This window comes from Lynx canadensis, chromosome D4 (assembly GCF_007474595.2).
Source record: "Lynx canadensis isolate LIC74 chromosome D4, mLynCan4.pri.v2, whole genome shotgun sequence".
NCBI classification, from domain to species: domain Eukaryota; kingdom Metazoa; phylum Chordata; class Mammalia; order Carnivora; family Felidae; genus Lynx; species Lynx canadensis.
In genome coordinates, this window is record NC_044315.2 from 80,936,184 (window position 1) to 80,956,127 (window position 19,944).

The 19,944-nt window shown below is 47.9% G+C and overlaps 1 protein-coding gene across 1 annotated transcript in view; it reads right to left on the bottom strand.

The window, feature by feature from the left end:
- Positions 1-19,944, bottom strand: part of TTLL11 (tubulin tyrosine ligase like 11) — a 238,026-nt gene that overhangs the window by 126,130 nt on the left and 91,952 nt on the right. The window contains 2 exon segments of the mRNA XM_030292844.2: positions 183-278; positions 11,892-12,467. Coding sequence (XP_030148704.2) covers positions 183-278; positions 11,892-12,467 — 672 coding nt within the window.

Genomic DNA, 19,944 nt, shown 5'->3' on the forward strand with positions numbered 1-19,944 from the left:
CGGAGAGGTCTTATATTTATAGACTCTGTTCAGAGCTCCACAAAACTGAAACTATTTAGACTGGAACAGAAGTTCACTGTGCAAATCTGAGAATGCTGAACCTTGTTTAGCCGAGTGAACAGCATGAGAGGGCACGTGCAGTTGTATGGCAATATATTCAACGAGGCGTTCAAAATACTTACTTCTTGCTCATGTTCGATTCTCATGCTGGGATTTGCATTTACTTCCAGGAGAATAGGCTTCAGATTTTTCATCAGAAGGATGTCAAAGCCTAGAATCTGGGTAGGATACACATAATTCAAGATTACTCCCTCTAGCTACAATTTCTTTTCAGGAATCAAGTATGGTGTTAGGGTCATTAAGGTGACAATAAGTTCAAACTTGGCCCCCAACCTGCGCCTTGACCCTGGCTTCTCTTGTCCATGGCCCCTCTGCCCCTGGGTGTTCTTGTCAGGCTAAATGGACAGCAGAAAATTTCACAGGAACCTTGATGATGGGATGAGTTCTCCTGGTGCATTTCAGCAATATCGGTGACCTCTTTCTTCCTTAACAGGTTTTTTATTATGTTGAGGATCAGTAGTGCCCATCAATTTCTCCCTCTCCATCTGCTCTCCTCTATTAAGCTGCTTCTTAGCTAGATCTCTGAAAACCCAAGGCTACCTTTCATAACCTCAGATGTCCATCAGTATCACTTAAGGAGCCCTTTCAAAACCACCACATATCCCCCAGCTCACACCTACAAGTCAGAATCTTTCAGAGTAGAACCCAGGCAAACTAGTTTTGAAAAACAATGCCCCCCTGCTCCCCACCCCAGTGATTTTGAAAGACGCTCCTTAGCTAAGGAAAGGGAATATTTATTAGGCACCAATTACTCCACGATGCACCAATTATTCATAATCTCGTTTAGTCCTCATGATGGTGTGTTTGAAGGAAGGATCCTGCTCTCCATTTTCCAAAAGCAGAAACTGAGTCTCACAAAGGCCAATGGATTTCCCCAAGCTCGCCTAGCGAGTAAGTGACAGAGTTGGATTTCATACCCACATAAGGCTGGCTCCAGAATTTGTGGGATCCAGTGCAGGATGAAAACACGGTGGGGGGGGGAGACTTGTTCAAAAAGTACTGACAATTTCATGATGGTGGCAGCAGAGCATTAAACCAAGCACGGAGCCCTTCTGAGCACGGAGTGCTGTGTCACTGCACAGACCCACACCCAAGGCTAACCCCAACACCATGTGTCCTTGACACCCTCCCTTCCATCCAGCGTGCTGCTTTAGGTGAGGCTTCGTCTTTGGCTTCCTTCAGTGCCTCACAAGCCCTAGGATGGGGTAAGCCACCCTGTGCATCTTTCCCTCTGCCCGAAACAACCCTTCACCTGCAATAACATCTCCCGATCCTCAAAATCACTGGTTCTAATTAGATTCAGACTCAAACCACAAGGACGTCAGATTCTCGGGAGGACTCTCCTTATCTCTCTAGGAGGTGATAAGGTAGAAAGCTTCTGACATAATTGACACAGTCCCAAAGTTTCAAAAAATAAAGTGGAGAATAAAGGAGAGAAAAAGAAAAAGATACAGCTGTATCCCCTCCTCTGTGGATCAAGCAGAAAAGATGAAGGGAAACCCATTTACTTGTCTATATAGAATGTGCATTAGTCAGACGGTAATTATCCAACTGCAGCCTCATTCTTATTAATGAAATCAGAGCCCGAATGACCATTTTTGGGGGTAATTCAGGATGAGGTTATTCTTCAGTGAAGGGCAATGAGGATGAGAAGTTGGAAAAAGTCACCCTTGTTCTATTTTTCTTTCCCTGGTCATGAAAAGAAAGGAATGGAAATTCAGTAGAAAATGTTACATGCATTATAGATCCACTTAATAATATATGGCAAGTGGCTATGAGTGATGAGGCCTTTAGAAGACTCTGGTGACATCATCAGTCTAACTGCAGGCCGGGGCTGAGGCATGTGGTGTTGATGAGGCTACAGAGAACAGCGGGCTGTGGTGCCTGCATTTATCATCCTTAGTCATCAGCTGCTTTCTGCTACATCTTAGAAGCTTGGACTCGCTCTTTCTCAGCTTGGTGGGCTCTTTCAGTTCAATGAACAGTGGTTTCCTGAAAATAAAGCTATAGGAAAGCTGGAGAAGGCAAAACCTCAACAGCCATACTGATCTGCACCCACCAATGGCATGGTATTTTCTAGAACCTAAACTTGGGTGCATGTCGTTGAATATGTAGGGTCTTGTACAGAAATGCTCTGGAGTCAGAAATACTTGGCTCCAATCCTACCTCTGTTTCTCGCACTAGCTAGACAACTCTAGGTGCAGTGCATAGCCTCTCTGAGCTTCATATACCTCATGAAAAATGAGAGCTGACGATAGCTACCTTGCAGAGTAGCTGATGATGGAAGCAAAAAGCACCTATGACTATGCTCATCATGTAGGAGGTACTCAATATATGACAGTTCCCTTTGCAGTTTCCTACCGATCCCACCAATAAGAAATGGCATTATGTGGCTTTAGAGTCCAGAAGAGCTCATTTCAAATCCTAGCTCTGCCTTTAATGTGCATAACTATGGGCAAGTTACTTAGCAACTCTAAGCCCCAGTTTCTTCATCTGTAAAATGGGAATAAGAATAGTACTTACCTTAGTTCATTCATTCAAAAAAATATTTATTGAGTGCTTTCTTATATCCCAGGAACTATTCTACCTTCTAGAAATATAGCAGTGGACTAGACGAGGTCCCTGACCCCATGGAGCTTACAATCCAATAAATAGTGGGGAGCCAAGACCAAATAAAGATAATGGAATGTAAAATATTTTGCACAGTGCCTGAAACATAGTATTTAATAAAGGACATTATTATATTTTTTTCATGAATTCAAGGAAATATAGATTTTCTTTTCAAAAGTTCAATGAAATAGGTAGCACCAGTGGATCTCAATAAACAGAATAACGGAACTGGGAGGAGCTTAGAGTTGATCTTGTCATAAAATTCTGGAATAGAGCTGGAAAAAAATCAGGAATTTGGTCCAGTCATTTTCAAAATGGGGTTCTTTTCTGGGGAAGCACTGGGGAGGCCAGATCAAAGCAACTTTTACCTATCTCATATACTGGATCCCCAGAGAAGAAAGCTTTATATATATACATATATGTGTGTGTGTGTATAAAATATAATGTATAATATATATAATATACATATATATATATAAAGCTTTCTTCTCTGGGGATCCATATATACATACATACATATATATATGTGTATATATATATACATATATATATATTTTTTAAACTACGAATTTAGTCTAACAGCCACTTTATGCAGATCATAAAAGCAGCTTAGAAAGGAGAAAACCTCCCTCCAGTTTGGTGGTAGAGCAAGAATTGTCAAAAGGAGAGAGAGGACTTTTCAGTCACATGATACTCTGCCCTGATGCAAGCAATTATGTGTTGCACACCTCCTACTCGAGGGGTACCCTGGGGATTCAAAGTTATCTGTCTTTCAGCCCTTTTAGAAGCTTCCACAACAACCTGGGAAGAAAAGGATCCTGCACCATTACTTGTAAACTCATGCCAAGGTCCAAGCTACGTTCCAATGAGGGGGGATTCTCTCTTGAACCCTAGAACTACACATCCATCTGTATCCAGAGTAGTCCCAACTGGGAGGTCCCAGAGTCCTCAAATTCAACATATCCAAACTCAGTATCACTATCCAAACTCACTAGCCTCTAAAATGGTCTCAATGACCCCCACCTCGTGGCAATCGTGCCCTTGTGTAATCCCTTCCCTTTGAGTGTGAGCTGTACCTAGTGACTTATTTCTAAAAAACAGCATAGGGCAGAAATGATGGGATGTCACTTTCAATATCAGATCATAAGAAGACCAGGGCTTCCATCTTGGAAGGCCTTCTCTTACTCTCTTGCTCACGCACTCTGAGGGAAGCTGGCTGCTACGTTGTGGACTGCCCTCCTGGAGGCACAGGTGACAAGGAACTGTCTCCAGCCAACAGCCAGGGGGTGCTGAGGCCTACTCCCAGGCTTCTTCCCCAGTCAGGCCTTGAGGTGACTGTAGTCATTGCAGCCTTGTAGGAGACTGAACCAGAGGGAGTCCCCGAAGCCTAGATTCCTGATCCACACACACTGAATGATAATAAATGTTTGTGAGTTTAAGCCGCTAAACTATTACTTTGGGAGTAATTTATTACACAGCCAATTGATCATTAATATAGCACCTTTCTCTAAAATCGACTTTGCCTCCTGTATTCCTTATCCACCCAATTACACAAGTTAAAACTTTCTCCTTCATCTTTTACATCCAGCTGCTCACCAACTCGTGTACATTCTGCCTCCTGAAGAGCTTTCCAGAGCTGGCCCATCCTCACTGCTCCTGGCCTAGATCAGGTCTGCACCAAGCTCTCATCTGGACTAATTTAATAGCTTTCCCATTCATTTCCCTGCTTTCGATCTCACACATCTAGTTCACCTGGCACAAGGGGCTGCCAGAGTAATTTTTCTAAAATGCAAACAGAGTATTAGCATTCCTCTGCCTAAAATCCCTGCCTGCAGAATGAAGGCCTAGGTCCACAGCATGTCCTACAAATTTCTCTATGACCTGACATCTGTCTTACATTCCAGCCTTATTTCCTCCCCCTCCCCCCTGCACATCTTGGGCTGTAATTGTGCTGAACTATTAGTAGTTCTAGGATGCTTTACTGCTTTCTCCTTTATACTCTTCTGCCTGGAAGACAACTTTACTGATGAAATATTTACTGAGCATCTACTAAATACTCAGTACTATTCTAGGCCCTGAGGATAAACCAGTGAACAAGACAAATGAGTGTGTTATGGTAGGTGGAGAGGAGGGTTGGTTGTTTAGAAGAATAATTAGGGAAGGTCTTGACATCCCATCGTCTTCTGGCTTCCACAGTTTCTGATCAGAATAACTTTTTGGTTATTCTTTGTTCCTCTGAACATAAGATTTTTTTTTTATCACTGGTTTTCCACAATTTGATTTTGTTAAGCTTTGATGTGTGTGTGTGTGTGTGTGTGTGTGTGTGTGTGTGTATCCTCCTTGGAGTTTCTTGAGCTTCTTGGATTGCAGATTTCTAGTTTTTTCTCAAATTTGGAAATATGGGGCTATTTCTCCAAAAAAAAAAAAAAGCTTTCTGCATCTTCTTTGTCTCTTCTGCTCAGGGAGCTCCAATTATACACATGTTGATATTGTACCAGAGATAAATGAGGGTCTGCTCACTTATTTTTCCTGTCATTTTCTCTATTCTATTGCTGTGTCTTCAAGTCCACTGATCCATTTCTTCTGCAGTGTCTAATCTGCTAATCTCATTCAGTGAATTTTTCATTTCATATTTTGTATCTTTCTCTTCTGGAAGTTCATGTGGTTCTTTTTAATAGCTTCCATCTCTCTTCTTCATTAAGCTCATATTTCCCTTTAAAATGTCGTGCATAGTTATAACAACTGTTGTAACATCCTTCCCCTACTAGTTTCATCGTTGCTGGTAACTCTGGGTCTGTTTGTATTGGTTTCCTCCCTTGGTATGGATTGCCTTACCTGCTCTGTGGAATGCCTGGATGCTGAATGCTGGATGGGAATGGATGCTGGACACTGTGAACATTACAATGCTGAGTGTCTAGGTTTTGTTTTTTAAAAAGTGCTAGGCTTTTTTGGCAGTTAGTTATTTGCAGATTAGTTTGATACCTCCAAGGCCTATTTTTTATGTTTATTTATTTATTTTGAGGGGGAGGTGGAGGGCAGAGAGAGAGGGAGAGAGAAAATCCCAAGCAGGGTCCATGCTGTCAGCACGGAGCCCGTTGCAGGATTTGAATCCATGAACCGTGAGATCATGACCTAGGCCGAAATTAAGAGTAGATGTTTAACCAACTGAGCCACTCAGGTGCCCCCAAGGCCTATTGTTTAAACTTCACTAGGGTGGGTCTAGAGTAACTTTCATTCCAGGGAAGAGTCAGTCCATTAAGGCATAACTTCTCCGGAACATCCACTGAATGCTCCTGATGACCACCAAGGATGAGCCACACTGGCTACTTGGAGTATAAACATCTCTCCCTGCTCTGTGTGGGCACCGGAAGTTGTTTCGCTTATCAGTTCACCGGTCACTCTTTGCCCAGCTTGATTGACCCACACTCCACACATGGTGGCCTAGCACTCAGTGACAACACAGGGGTCTCTGCAGGTTCTGGAGCCCATTCCCTGCTCAGCTCCCTCCTTTTCAGAATTCTGTCCACAGAATTCCAGATACCTCAGCCTTCCCCAACTTTGATCTCCAACTCTTCAGCTCATTGAGGTCACAGGGCTTGGTTCAGGCTCCTCCCCGCATCCATATCCAGGAGATTGCTCCCAGACAGGAAGTTGTGGCGACCGTAGGACTCACCTCAGTTCCATCCCCCACTTCCTCAGGGATCACAGTGCTGAGATGTCTGTTGTCCAAAATCTGAAACCACTTATTTCATGCACATTGTCCAGCTTTCTAGTCATTTTCAAAAGGCTGTTAAGTCCAGATTTGTTGTTCCATCATGACCAGAAGCAAAAGCCTCGAGAGGGGATGCATGAATAGGGACTGAATGAAGTAAGTGGGTAAGTCATTTGAAGAGCTAAGGAAGAGCATTCCAGGCAGAGGGAGCAGCGAGAGCAAAGGTCACTTTTGAACAAGAGCAAGGGGTGAGCAAGAGGGACAGTGGTAGGAGATGAGGTCAGATAGAAAGACAAGGGACAGGTCGTGTCACATCTTGTAGGCCACGGTAAGGAGCCAGGACTTTCAAGTGCAACGAGAAAGCCGTTGGAGAGTTTGCACAAGGGAAGTAATTTGATCTGGCATGTTCTGAAAGAATCACTCTGGCTACGGTGAGAAAAATAGGCCATAAGCAGCAAGGGTGGGAAACAGGACATCAATTAGGAGGCTACGGAGGTGGTACAAGTGCAAGGTGACCCCTGCCTGGACTAGGATGGCAGCAGTGGAGCTGGTCAGACGTGGTTACATTTAGGATCTATCTGCAAGCGTTGCTTGCGTATTAGATCTAGGGAGGAGAGGAAAAGAAGAAAGCAGGATGGTTCAGGTTTTCCGTTTGTGGAACTGATCGGACGTCGTGCATTTACCGAAATAGGAAAACAATGGGAGACGAGGTTTGGGAGGGAATTCAAGAGTTTGATTTTGGACATGTTGGATGTGAAGGTCCCACTAGATGTCTGGGTGAAAAAAATGAAAGGGGGCAGCTGGATATACCAGCCTGGAGCTCAGGAGAGGTCAAGACTGGAGATAAAAATTCAGGAGTCAACAGCACATAGCTGGTACCTAAAGCCACGGGGCTAAGTGAGGTATTTAGAGAGTGGTTGTACATAAGAGAACTTTCCAGGCACTGCGTCCTGGGAATCCCCAACACTGAAGGTCCAGAGGAGGGGCACAGAAACAGCGGCCAGTGAGGTGGAAGGGAAAGCAGGTCACTATGGGGTCCCTTGCCCCTTTCTGCTTGGCAAATTCTTCTCCATGCTTAAGCTCCAGCTAAAACGGCTCCTCCTCTGGGAAGCCCTCCCTGATTGGGCCAGGCACAGTTAATTACTCCTTTCTCTGTGACAGGCCCTCTTACAGGATTTACGGCAAAGAAAGGTTAACTTGCAAGCTCACCAGCTAGAGTGGCTGGAAAAAGGAGCCGCTATTAGCTCAAACCCAGGGCGTCTGAGAGCAAACCCCAAGCCCTCGTGTGGCCTTAAGGCTGCTTCTTATCTCCTTCCTATGGGGTGCCTGGGGCTGAAGGCGAGCAGGAGGTCAAGAGGACAGAGAAGAAAGAGAAACGCGTTAGCATTTAGGAAAGGTGTCTCCTCCAGACATCTAAGGGAAAGGATCATGAGCCGAGGAGAGAATTAGACACAGAGCTAAAGGAAGATACAGACCAAGCAACAGGATTGGGAAAGAATGTTTTTGAAAGCCGAGCGGAAAACCTTTCCTCTGCATGTGTTTTTCTGCCACATGAATCATCTACCCCCAGATGGACCTTACTGCTGAAGCCAGAGTCACACTGCTGCCCCCAAGAAGACTGACATGGGGATGTGTTGTGGCGGCGGAGGGGGGGGTGGGTAGCAGTGTGGCTGGGCGATGACGGGGGCCAGGCTGGAATGACAGGGTTGCCACGTTCCCTAGGCAACAGATTACAGGAAACCTGCCCACAGCCTGAGCTGTGCCAGCAGCTGCTCCGGGCCACCACAGTTTCCCAAGTAGTTATTGTGGCTATGATTGGAAAGGGGGCACAATCACATGTTTAAGATAAATGTAATGTGGTTGGCTAGAGTCTATGTCCTGGAATGCTGCAGTGTGGGCCGGGCCCAGGCTACAGGCAAAGGGGGCTTCACGACAAAGAAATAATTTATTATACCTGCACAGCACATTATAGTTTGCAAAGTCCTTTGTACTCTTTATCTCGCGTGGGGCGGACAACAGCACTGTAAGGAGGGTGAGGAAACCGAGGCACAGAGAAGTTAAGTGACTTATGTAAGATCACACAGCAACTCGATAGCAGAACCATACCTTCTCCCTAAATCTCTGGGTTTCAAATCACTTCAGGTATTTGAGACCCAAACTAACAAGTGTTTTACCAAGTGATAAGAATAAAGTAACTAAGAGAGGCCCCCAAGGGAAAAAGAATAGTCTTTTCTCAATCACTGTGACTCTGAAATGCAGGGTAAACCAAATTTCAAACACCTAACACTTTACGCCTTGTCGAAGTTTTTCACCTATAATACTTCACGCTACCCCTAAGAAGGCAGGTGGGGAGGTGAGTGTAGGCGATTCAGACAGGGAGACAGCGGCCCAGGGTGGTGAAGAAGCTTGCCCAAGGTCACACAGCTGGAAAGAGGAAGAGCTTCTCCTTTGGAATGTTACTTCCAGCCCAGGGCTCATCCCCTGGCCCCCAGGTCTGGAAGCATTTAGTGTGGTCAAGCAATGGAAAACAGATATGGGGGCTGTGGTTCCGTTTGCTAGACATGATCTGTCCAAACCAGTGGCTCCCTCCCTGTCTGCCCTCCAATTCCCCACAGCGTGGGCCCCTGGTTCCACCCCAATGACTGCCCCGTGCGGCCTGTCCACAGCAGGATAGGCAGCGAACAACCACCCTGGCCCCTCCCCCCTGCACGCTCACTGTGCCAGGGCTGTGTGGCTTGGCTGTGCGTGCTGGGCCCACATGATACTCCTGGAATAGCTGTCACCGTCAAACAGATGTGACCACATGGTCCCCCGGGATGACCCCTGGATGCCTCCACGTTGCAACTATCTCCTGCCCCCAATCTTCTCATGGCTTGGGATAAGACGCGTTTTCTCTATTCCTATCTCTAAATCCTGCCCACTCACCCTTTCTAATGCCTTAAGCTGCCTACCGGATGGCTGAGCTGGGCATCCCACCTGGGACCCAAAGCCTGAGGTCCAAGTGCCTAAGGACAGATCTTCAGATGACAGCCATCCCCTCCTGGAACTGAACACTGCCTGAATTGCCCTCCAAAGGGTCCCACCAGCCTGCCTGGAAACCCTGCTGACCAGTGCCCAGCCCCAGGGGCTCTCTGTTTGGCCTCTCTGTTTGGCACCTGCACCTGGGGACCAGCCCCCTCTCTTGCTATTGAATTAACAGCCCATCCGTTAGAGACGCTGCCCCACTGCGTCTCCTCTCCTTGCTCCACACCACCCGCTGCTCTCCCGCCTTAGACGGAGGACGAGGAACAGCCCAGACAAATAGTGTGTATTTACACTGGCATCTACAGCAATACACAGGAAACAGCCCCAACACCCCACCTCAACATGCAGTGGAAGAGAATGTTGAAAAAGACTGTATACTTTATAGCAGCGTTTTTATAAATCTCAAAACCAAGCAAAATGAAACAATATACTGTTCAGGGATACATTCGTGCATCACAGAAGGATTTTTAAAAACAAGGGGATGATACACATAAAATTCCGGATAACATGAACCCGGGGGTGGGTAGGAAAATGGGATCGGGACAAGCACAGTAGTTGGCAATCTTGAACGGGGCGGGGCGGGGCGGGGGGGGTGCGTTTGGGATGACCATTCTGTTGTTCTGCTCCGTAGCTTACACACATGTTCTGTGTATTCTATTTATACGTCGATTGCCACAAGTAATTCTAAAGATTAGATGGACAGGGTCCCAGAGGGTCTTGCTATCTGCTCCCCATTCTGATTTATCTGGTGGTGGGAACCTGTGTGTCTCCTGAGCGCCTGGACTCCAGCTTCCCCGACACCCACTTCACAGACAAATGCCCTGAGCAAACCCTCTGCTGTCACTCCCGCTCCCCGCCCCCACCTGGGCTCAGCCCACCACACCGTGGCCCCTGCCCCGTCACTCCCCTGAAGACCGCGAAGCTCAGTGGGCACTTTCAGTTCTGGTCCCGTGTGACATCTCAGCATTCGCCGCTGCCGTTCCCTGCCCGCTCCTTCTCCAGGCGCGCCTTCCTTGGCACTCAGGGTGCTTCCCCTCCTGATATGCCTTCTATGTCTCAAGCCCCTTCTTGTTGACCTCCTTTGCTGGTCCCCCCACCCGAGCCGCCTCTCCCTTGCCTGAATGGTGGTGCCCACAGAGATCTTCTGAGGCCCCACCTCCCTGCAGCCTCACGTGGCCTGAGTCACTGAATGCTGATGACTTCCCAGCCCAGCCCCGGCCTCTCGCTCCTGAACTCCAGGCCCAAATGTCCGACTGTCCACTCAACCTCTCCACTTGGATGTCACACGGGCACTTCAAGGGCATGGTCAAGTCCAACTCCTGACCTTCCCCACACAAGCCCGGTCCCCTTCCTGAGGTTTGTATCCATCCATCCGAGTGCCTGAGCTCCTGGGAGTCCGTGTTGGCTCTCCGCTGCTCCCTCACCACCACACTCCCCCCACCCCATCTCCAGCCCAGCCCTTCCACTTCCAGAATGGCTCTCAGACCTATTCTCTCCACCCACACCGAGACCTTCCTCATCCTAGTGAACACCACCTCTTGCTTGTATGAAAGCCATCGGTTCATCAGCCTCTGCTCCCAGCCTTGCCCAATCCACTCTCCCCTCTGCCTTTGGTTTCTTCTTTGTAACGTGCGAACCTGAGCATGCCAGTCCCCGCGACCACCCTCTGGGGGGCCCCCTCAGCCTTCCGCGACTCGGCCACTACCGACCTGCCCGGCCTCCTCTTCCCTCATCTCCCTCCAAGCTCTGCCTCAAACCCCACCCGCCAACCACACTGAACCTCTTTCAGTTCCTTGAATTGCCTGGTTGCCCCCGGAACACCGTCTCCCCCAGCCCAATCCAGAAATCTCCCGCTCCATCCAATTTCCGCTCCTGCGAAGCCTTCCCAGACCACCCTCACTCTCACCTAGAGGACGTTAGATGGCCCCACAATGTCACGGTGCCCAGTACATTTCTTACTCTACTCTAGCACTCGTGACACTTTATACCAGGTGCTTCGTAAACCATGTGTCTCTCATATTAGTAAATTCTATGCCTCGGCCAGTGGAGACCTGACTTACTGTCTCCCCTGTACCTGCGACAGGGCCTGGCCCCTACTAAGCAGGTGGTAAAACATGCTAGAAGGGAGAATGAATAAATGAACGGCAAGCACTGTGCTTTATGTATGTTATTTCATTTAATTCTTACAAGAGTCCTTTAAGGGAGGTAGTCTCGTCTTACAGGTGAGAGAAGGGAAATAACTTGCCTCAAGTCACACCGCTGGCAAATAGAAAGTTGGACCCAGGTTTAACCCCAAAGACCACACCAGCACCCACCCCTGCCGGCCTCTGGCCATGCCGCCCCACCCCTCATCTCGCAGGAAGCTGGGAGCCCTCCATAGGCCCCATCAAGGTTGGGAACTCAGGTGGAGACAGGTGAGGGTTACCTGGAAGCATGTGGGCCCCGGCCTCCCTGCAGGGATGTCCGACTGGTAGAAAACCTTGAGCTCTGGAGTCAGGGCAATGACAGTCTTAATCACCAAGGAGATGATATCAGACCAGACCTTCTTGATGTCAACACCTTTGGAAGACAACCTACAAAGAATGCTAGAAAAAGTCCGTTTGCTGCCCGTGCTAGTACTGTCCGAATGGACAAAGTTACCACTATGGATGTTCAGCGAGTAGTTGGTTAAGTGCATAAAGATGTGGTGCAGATTTTTGGGGTTGGGCTCCTGATATGGCTCCGTGCAAAATCTAGAGAGTCCGTCTTTGGCTATATAAATCTCTAAGGGGTCTAAGGACTTGAGTAAGACATACAGACGAATATCAAACTTGAGTTTGTCGATAAGAAGAGGTTTGCAGATGTACTCCTGGACCACCGCTGGCCTGCTCTGAAGGGTCCCTGCCAGGCGGATGTCACTGGGGTCTTTAATGAGGTAGATTCCATCACCCTGACAACCACCATCAGGTTTCACAATAAAAGTGGGCTTCCAGGATGGGTCACCGTCTTTCACCATTCGAACCTGGTGGGGGAAAAAAGAATGGCTGCATTATATTCTGGACCCCCAAGTCAGAGCAAGACCTCAGCAAATGTTTCGTGAATGAGTGACAAAGTGAGCCCTGCCTCTGTGAGCATTCACTGAGCACCAGGGAGATAATACTGTACTAGGTACCAAGATAGTGACCTAAGGACTGCCCTCGGCCTTGTCCTCCAGAAGGGGGACTGAGAGTCAGGCAGATCTGAAGTCACAGGAGCTAGGTTCAAATCCAGGGTCTTTGTCAGTTATGAAGTCTAACCCCAGACAAGTCATTTAACTCATGGTGCTATGATGATGGTAAGGAGGAAAAGGAAGATGACGAGGAGGAGGAGGAGAAGGAGGAGGATGGCTAACACCATTTATGAGTGCCTATTACGTGCCAGATAACTCCACTAGGCACTGCACATTAGTTACCGAGTTTACCCCTAACAGAGAATAGGATTCTCTTTTTACAACATAGGAAGCAGAGAGGGCACAGCAGTTGTTAAGAGTGTGGGCACTGGAATCTGACTGCCTGGGCTCGATCCTGGCCCTGCTGCTTACTGCGTGACCTTGGGCGAGTTACTTAAGTTCTCTGTGACTCCCTCAGTCTGTAACAGAGCAGTAAGATTGCACTGAAGAATAAATGAGATAATGAACGCAAAGGTCTAAGCACACCGAACCTGACTCGTGAAAGGCAGCCACGAAGCCTAGCTATTCCTAACTGTTAAGGATGAAGTGATTTGTCAGCTGAGGGGTAGAAGTGGGATTGGAATCTCGATCAAGGACTCTACAGCACCTGCACCTTCCTCTACCCTGCCACGTCTCTGTTTCTTCCTCTTCAAAATGGAGATCTACAAACCTACCCTCACTGGCTCGCGGTAAAGAAATAAACTAAAATGTGCGAAGGGCCGAGCCTAAGACCGAACGGGGAGCTCGTGCGGGGAAATGTTCATGCCATCATTTATATCTATTACTCAGTTCATCTGGTAGACTGGGCCCATCCTCCTCCAGTCTGTGGAGATCTTTTTGAAACTAGCTTCTGCCATCCATAATGTCCGCTGTCTTCCCATCTCCAGGTCAGCAGGACATTCACATAATTATCCAGGGCACTTGACCAGTCCAGACAGTCAGTCTGGATCTGCAGGTCTGCATAATTCATATGCACCCAATTCCCCCGGACACTTGTCAGGTCCTCTGTGCAGCTGTGGACTGAATGGCGTGCTGGGGGAGGGGAGCTGGAGGAAACGCGGGGGTGGATGTGAAAGGGGCAGCCGGTTTCTCTGCAGCTTGTGATGTGCCGGACCCCAGAGCAGGCCTTCCATTCTGAACTCTGTAACTCAGAGCCGAGCCTGGGGGGGGCCGAGGAGGTGGCGGGCCCCAGCACTGGGCTCGCCCCAGCCCTCCACCTTTGCTGTGTAAGCTCAGCCCAGGACATCTGCACTCTGGGTTGTACTTATCTCTCTGGCCAGCCTATATTTCTAAGTGAAGCTTTTGCCAATTCCTTGGGCACTATCGGTTACTCCGGGCTTGTAAAAGATCTTTAACAATGGAGAAACACTTAAAACCTTAATAATGGTCCACATCAATTGTTTCCCCTTGTCAGCAGGATTCGAGAATGGAAGTTCACGAGAGATCAATGCAAGCCTCCCAGGGCCCTCCACTGAGCCTTTCTTGCAACTGTGACCTTGACGTTTATGTAGTTATTTAATATTCATCCAAAGCATTCATACATTTGGCCCTTCACAGTAAATATAAGCATGCTGGAGAAATGGCAGTTATGGATCAGGAAGTGAAAAATGTCAAGTTTGCAGCGATGGATAATTTTTCCCTCTGGAAAGCTTTTACTATGCCAAAGATACTAACAGTTCAATATATTATCGGGAGCAATATTTTCTCCTTTGAATTCAGTGTATATGCCTTAAATAAATTAAACTACGTGGTCAATAGTCTCTGTCATTCATTGCATTACTGAATATTTCTTCTGCTCTTTGCCAGAATAGGACCATACAAATCATGATTATTAATACTAATGGGATCATTGAAATTTTAGAACTGGAAGGATCCTCAGAGATCAATGCCATCCAGTCCTCCCATAATTCAAACTGGGAAGCTGACCTACCTGGCTGGTGGGATGGTTCCAAGGAGATGGAGGCTGTCTGACCTCACCTCAGGTTCTCTATGCCAATTTACCTCTACAGCATAAAATTAAAGGCCTCTTTCTCCCGAATACTATAGGGAAGGTTCTCTTAATGTGGCAGACAGTTGGGATCTGAACTCTGGCTGTACAATAAGGGGGCTGGCCCCTGAGCACGGCCTTCTTGGAGCTGTAACCACAGATGCTGAGTTTGCCAGGACTTCCCCAGTTCCAGAGCTTCTCTCAGGTTCCTAGCTTCTTACGATAGAGGCACAGTCTATGGGAAAGCCTCATAGCTCTTCCAAATGGGGTTCCCATAGCCACCAGATCCTTCAGTGACTTGTATTTTTAAAAGGGAAAGAGATTTTCCAGAATTCATATTCACTCTCCTCCGAGGTTTTACTCAAGGGTGGCCCTTTCCCTCCGGTTATTAGAGTCAAGAGCTAATGCACTGGTTCTTAGTGAACTCGAGGACCGGAATAAAAATACAGTCTATAACTAGGCCTCAGCCCGAGAGAGAGTCTGATTTAATAGATCTGGGATGAGACCTGGGCATGTGTATTTTGGAAAAAGCATGACGAGTGATTCTGATGTTCCCTTAGCTTGAGAATCGCTGAACCAATGTGAATTAAAGAAAAATACAATCTGGGACTAACCTAGAGAATGAAGTTTTCTGCATTGATGTTAGCCTGAACGCGAGGAAGACCGGCACGTAGGCTACAGCTGATGGTATCTCCAGTTTTACCCAGGGCTGCTGTTGGACGTGAAATCCATTATCTTGTAACTATGCATGGGTGGTTGAAAGAGATGCAAACAGGATGTGGTGGCCTGACTGCTTGCTACTCATCCGGCCTAAAGGAAAAATTTATGTGTCTTTTACTGCCCCCTAGTGGATATCTGAGAAATGTGACTGGGAAAAGACCCCAGTTCAAAATTCTGACTTTTAGCAGTAACCCGCTCTACTAATAATGGTCTTAAGGAAGCACCACCACAAAGAGCTCCCTCTGTAGACTGTTACGGTAAGATCATACTTTGAATGAACTCCTCTCTGAAAGACTAGGGCTGGCCAAGGTCATATTCCGTGTTCACGCTCTCGGTTCCTTAAATACATTCCACGTTGTTCTCCCTACCACGTAGATGGGACTATCTGTCAAAATTCTCTCTCAGGATGTATAAAACTTTTAAAATTATGGGCAGCATGAATATAAAATCCTGTAAATATATATCACCAAAAAAAAAAATCCATGACTTCTATACTCTTCATTGTGCCTTTTTGTATTTTCCAAACTTTCCATTAGGAAAAAAGAAAAAAAAACAGAGGAGTGTGGGTGAGGGTGGGCAGCAGCAAGGGTCTCTAAATCTAAATGTACAAGGAACACTTCTCGGTGAACCGATATTTGTATATCCGTGTTCGTATCAGCATGACTCATAATAGCCAAACCTGAGTGTCCATCAACAGACGAGGGGATGGACAAATTGTGCTATTCCCGTCCAATAGAAGATCATTCAGCCATAAAAAGGAAGGAAATTCTGACACCTACTACAACATGGATGAACCCTGACATTATGCTCAGGGAGATAAGCCATCACACAAAAGGACAAACACTGAACGGTCACCCTTACATAAAGTACCTAGAGGAGTCAGAATTCATAGATACAGAGTAGAGTGGTTACCAGAGACTGAGGAGAGGGAGAAGTAGAGAGTTAGTGTTCGGTGGGCACAGAGTTTCAGTGTGGGGAGAGGAAAAGAGTTCTGGAGATGATGCTACTCAACTATATGCTTAAAAATGGTAAAGATGGTAAATTTTATATTATGCATATTTTACTGCAATGTTTTTGTTTTTAATTTTTTTAACGTTTATTTATTTTTGAGACAGAGAGAGACAGAGCATGAGCAGGGGAGGAGCAGAGAGAGAGGGAGACACAGAATCTGAAGCAGGCTCCAGGTTCCGAGCTGTCAGCACAGAGCCCGACGCGGGGCTCGAACTCACGAACCATGAGATCAAGACCTGAGCCAAAGTCGGACGCTCAACTGACTGAGCCACCCAGGCACCTCAGTTTTTTTAAGTTTTTAAAAAAAATTTTTTTTCAACGTTTATTTATTTTTGGGACAGAGAGAGACAGAGCATGAACGGGGGAGGGGCAGAGAGAGAGGGAGACACAGAATCGGAAACAGGCTCCAGGCTCTGAGCCATCAGCCCAGAGCCTGACGCGGGGCTCGAACTCACGGACCGCGAACTCACGGACCGCGAGATCGTGACCTGGCTGAAGTCGGACGCTTAACCGACTGCGCCACCCAGGCGCCCCTAAAAATTTTTAATAAAAACACGCAAATAAATAGCTTTTTGGTGAGTTAGGAAGAAAACTGAAGTAAAAAAAAAAAAAAGCAGAAAATCTGATTTCTAGCCCCAATTTAGTCAGGTCATTTCTGATGGTGTGACCTTGAGACAGTCACCTAACCTCCTGGGCTTTGTTGTATTCACCTATAAAATAAAGAGGTCACACTAAGGTCCCTGGCTTCTGCCATCTAACAGGTTCTGAACATTGATTTATCTTGATATCACCGGAGTTGAAGGCTGTGTTACAAACACGCAAGGGACATTCATCAGCGGACAGTTTATGCTGTGCCACCGTGAGGAGTGCAGCGGGAAGATCTCCAAGAGCAGGAGATCTGGATTGCAGATTTATGATGCACTTGAGGAAGTCGGCTGGGCATCTGGGGGAAGCAAGCTAAAATATTTTGAGAGAGAAATTCAGCAACTGGAATACTAAGCCACAAAACATCATTAGCAGCGAGGGCAGCTGAGAGGACAGTTGCTGAAGAAACACTGTGTCTGCAACACCAGGGAAGTCGAAGCCGGTTGGAGCGGTCCTCTGTCACTCAGGTGGGTCTGCATTCAATCTTAGCAACGGAGACCCTTGGTGTCACAGGCACAGGTAAAACAACTTCTGGAAGACAAGCAGATGTCACAGAACGCATGCGTGCGGGGACCGGCCCCTTCCAACCTCCGCGGACTGAGCCTCGCTCTCAGGGCAAATCCCTACTCCCAGTGTTCAAGGTGATCGCCGAGTCAGCTGAGGACGAGGCAGTCCCCAGCGCCAGACAGGAAGGGGCAGCGTGGGAGGCAGACAGGTGACACCAAGAGGAAGAACCGTGCAGGTATCGTCCTGCTGCGGTGGGTCTTAATGAAAGCGGGGGAAAGACAGACCAGTCTGGGCAACCGCAAACCGTTCCCACGGCTGCAGAACAGAGAGCAGTGAAATGGGCAGAGTGCTGGAAATCGCACCAGTGAGGTGCTCGTGGGTCAGGCGCTGTTCTAAGCACAAGCACGTTACATTATCATCTCACTTAATTCTCCACAACCCTATTTTACGGTTCAGGAAATGGGGCCCCAGAGATGTTAATTAGCTTGCCAAAGGTCACACAGTCAACAGGATACGGAGTCAGGATTTAAACACAGACAGGCGGGTTCCAGAGCCCATATCTATAGTGAATGAGGGAAGGATGTGAGGAAGGTGAGGGAAAAAGACCACGGCTAGGCATGGGGTGGGGCCTGACAGGGAAGGACCCTGAACTTCATTTTAGGGAGTCTGGACAATGTCTTGAAGTAATGGAGAGTCACTGCAGGGTTCTGAGAAGGAAACAGCCAAACTGGATGCGTCCTTAGAAACATCCCTCTGGCTGCTGCACAGAAAATGGCGTGGAGGGGGCAGAGGTCAGGAGCAGAGAGGAGGAGCCTAAACAGAGGCTGGCAGAGGGGTGAAGGGGGAGAAGGCAGGTTTGAGAATATTTTGGAGGTAAAATCGACAGAACTGGGTGAGTAGGTGAGGGAGAGAGGAGCATGAGGACAGCTCCCGAATGTCTAGGTGATGGTGGTGGTATTTCCAGGGAAGGGAAGAGGAGAGAGGTCTCAGGAGGCCCGGCGGAGATGGCGATCCAGACAGAGGAGGTTGGAGGGCACATAGCTGGAGAGGCTCTGTGGCCCCCGGAAATGTCTGTCTGGAGCTCGGGAGATACATCTGGGGCCATCAAGCCCCTGGATGATGGCTGTAACCTCCATGACGGGCCCAGTTACACAGGGATAGTTCAAGGGGGGAGATGAGCCCACCTGGGAACGAGAGTCTAGAGGAGCAGAGGAGATCACAAAATGTCTTCTATTTATACTTGATCCCATAAGCCACTGGTGGATTTTCAACCTGGGGGTGGTGGGCACCCATACCAGTCGTCTGCATGAGGAGGATGGTTTGGAAAAAACAAGACCAGACGCAGAAAGATTCGGGGCTGTCAAAGTCTTGAAGGCCCGGGCTGGGCTGGGCTGGGAAGCGAGGCAGAGGTGGGTTCGAGGGCACCCAGTGACTGGATGCAGGTGAAGGTGAGAGGGGCGGCTTCAGTGGTGTGGGAGATAGCACAGCCTACGGTTTAGGGAGTGCAGGAAGGGGAGCTGGGGTGGGAAGGGGACCTGGGAGCTCACTTCGCTGACCGGTATTCACGGAGCCAACATGAGACTTCGTAACGTCATTCCTCAAGCCCCTTACTGTTCATAGGAATTGGACGCGTTGTCCGCTGTCTCCTACAGATACACACTCGACTCTCGCAGTGACTTTCACAGCATTAGCAAAAGTAAGAACTGCTGTCTGGCTGGGGTAACGCTCATGACTCAGGTTTTTAAACTCAGACATGGAATATCTTGAACTGGAGGATATTTGGAAGGGTATCCCAGTACGTTTCTCAGCCCACTGGCTAGTGGGGAGACCACAGGCCCCACGGAAGGACCTGTACCTGCCACTACATGCTCACCCACTTCACCACTCCCTGGCTTTTGAAGCATCCCAGTTCCAGACACTTAAGTGCAAATTAAAAAACAAAAAACAAAAAAACAAAAACTCTGTTCGTTTTATCACTGATGAGTATCCTGGGTTTCCCTGAATAGTCGAAAAGAAATGCCATTAATTACTCCCACGGAGTGGTATCGGACCACTCGCGTGTAAACCCTTGGCATGGCTTAAAAGGCCCTGCTTCTCTGACAGGCTGGCCCTCACCTGCTAGAGCCGCTGCCTCATTTCTGTCCCCTCCCTCCCCTCTGTCCCACTTTCTCTCCTCTACACCCTCACAGCGTTTCCATCCGCCTCCATCAGCCCCTCCCCTTCTTTGCCGGCAGAGCCGCTACTGAGCATCTAGGATCCAGCTCACAGGTTCCCTCTGAGCATCCTTTCCTGGCTCATCACCCTCCAGACAGAATGGCCACTCTGGTCCTCTGTGCTCCCATGGCTGCGGCATCTAAACTTTCTACAGCACATCTCTATCAGGTTGTAATATCACCTGTGTCTTTAAGTTTGGAGCTCTCT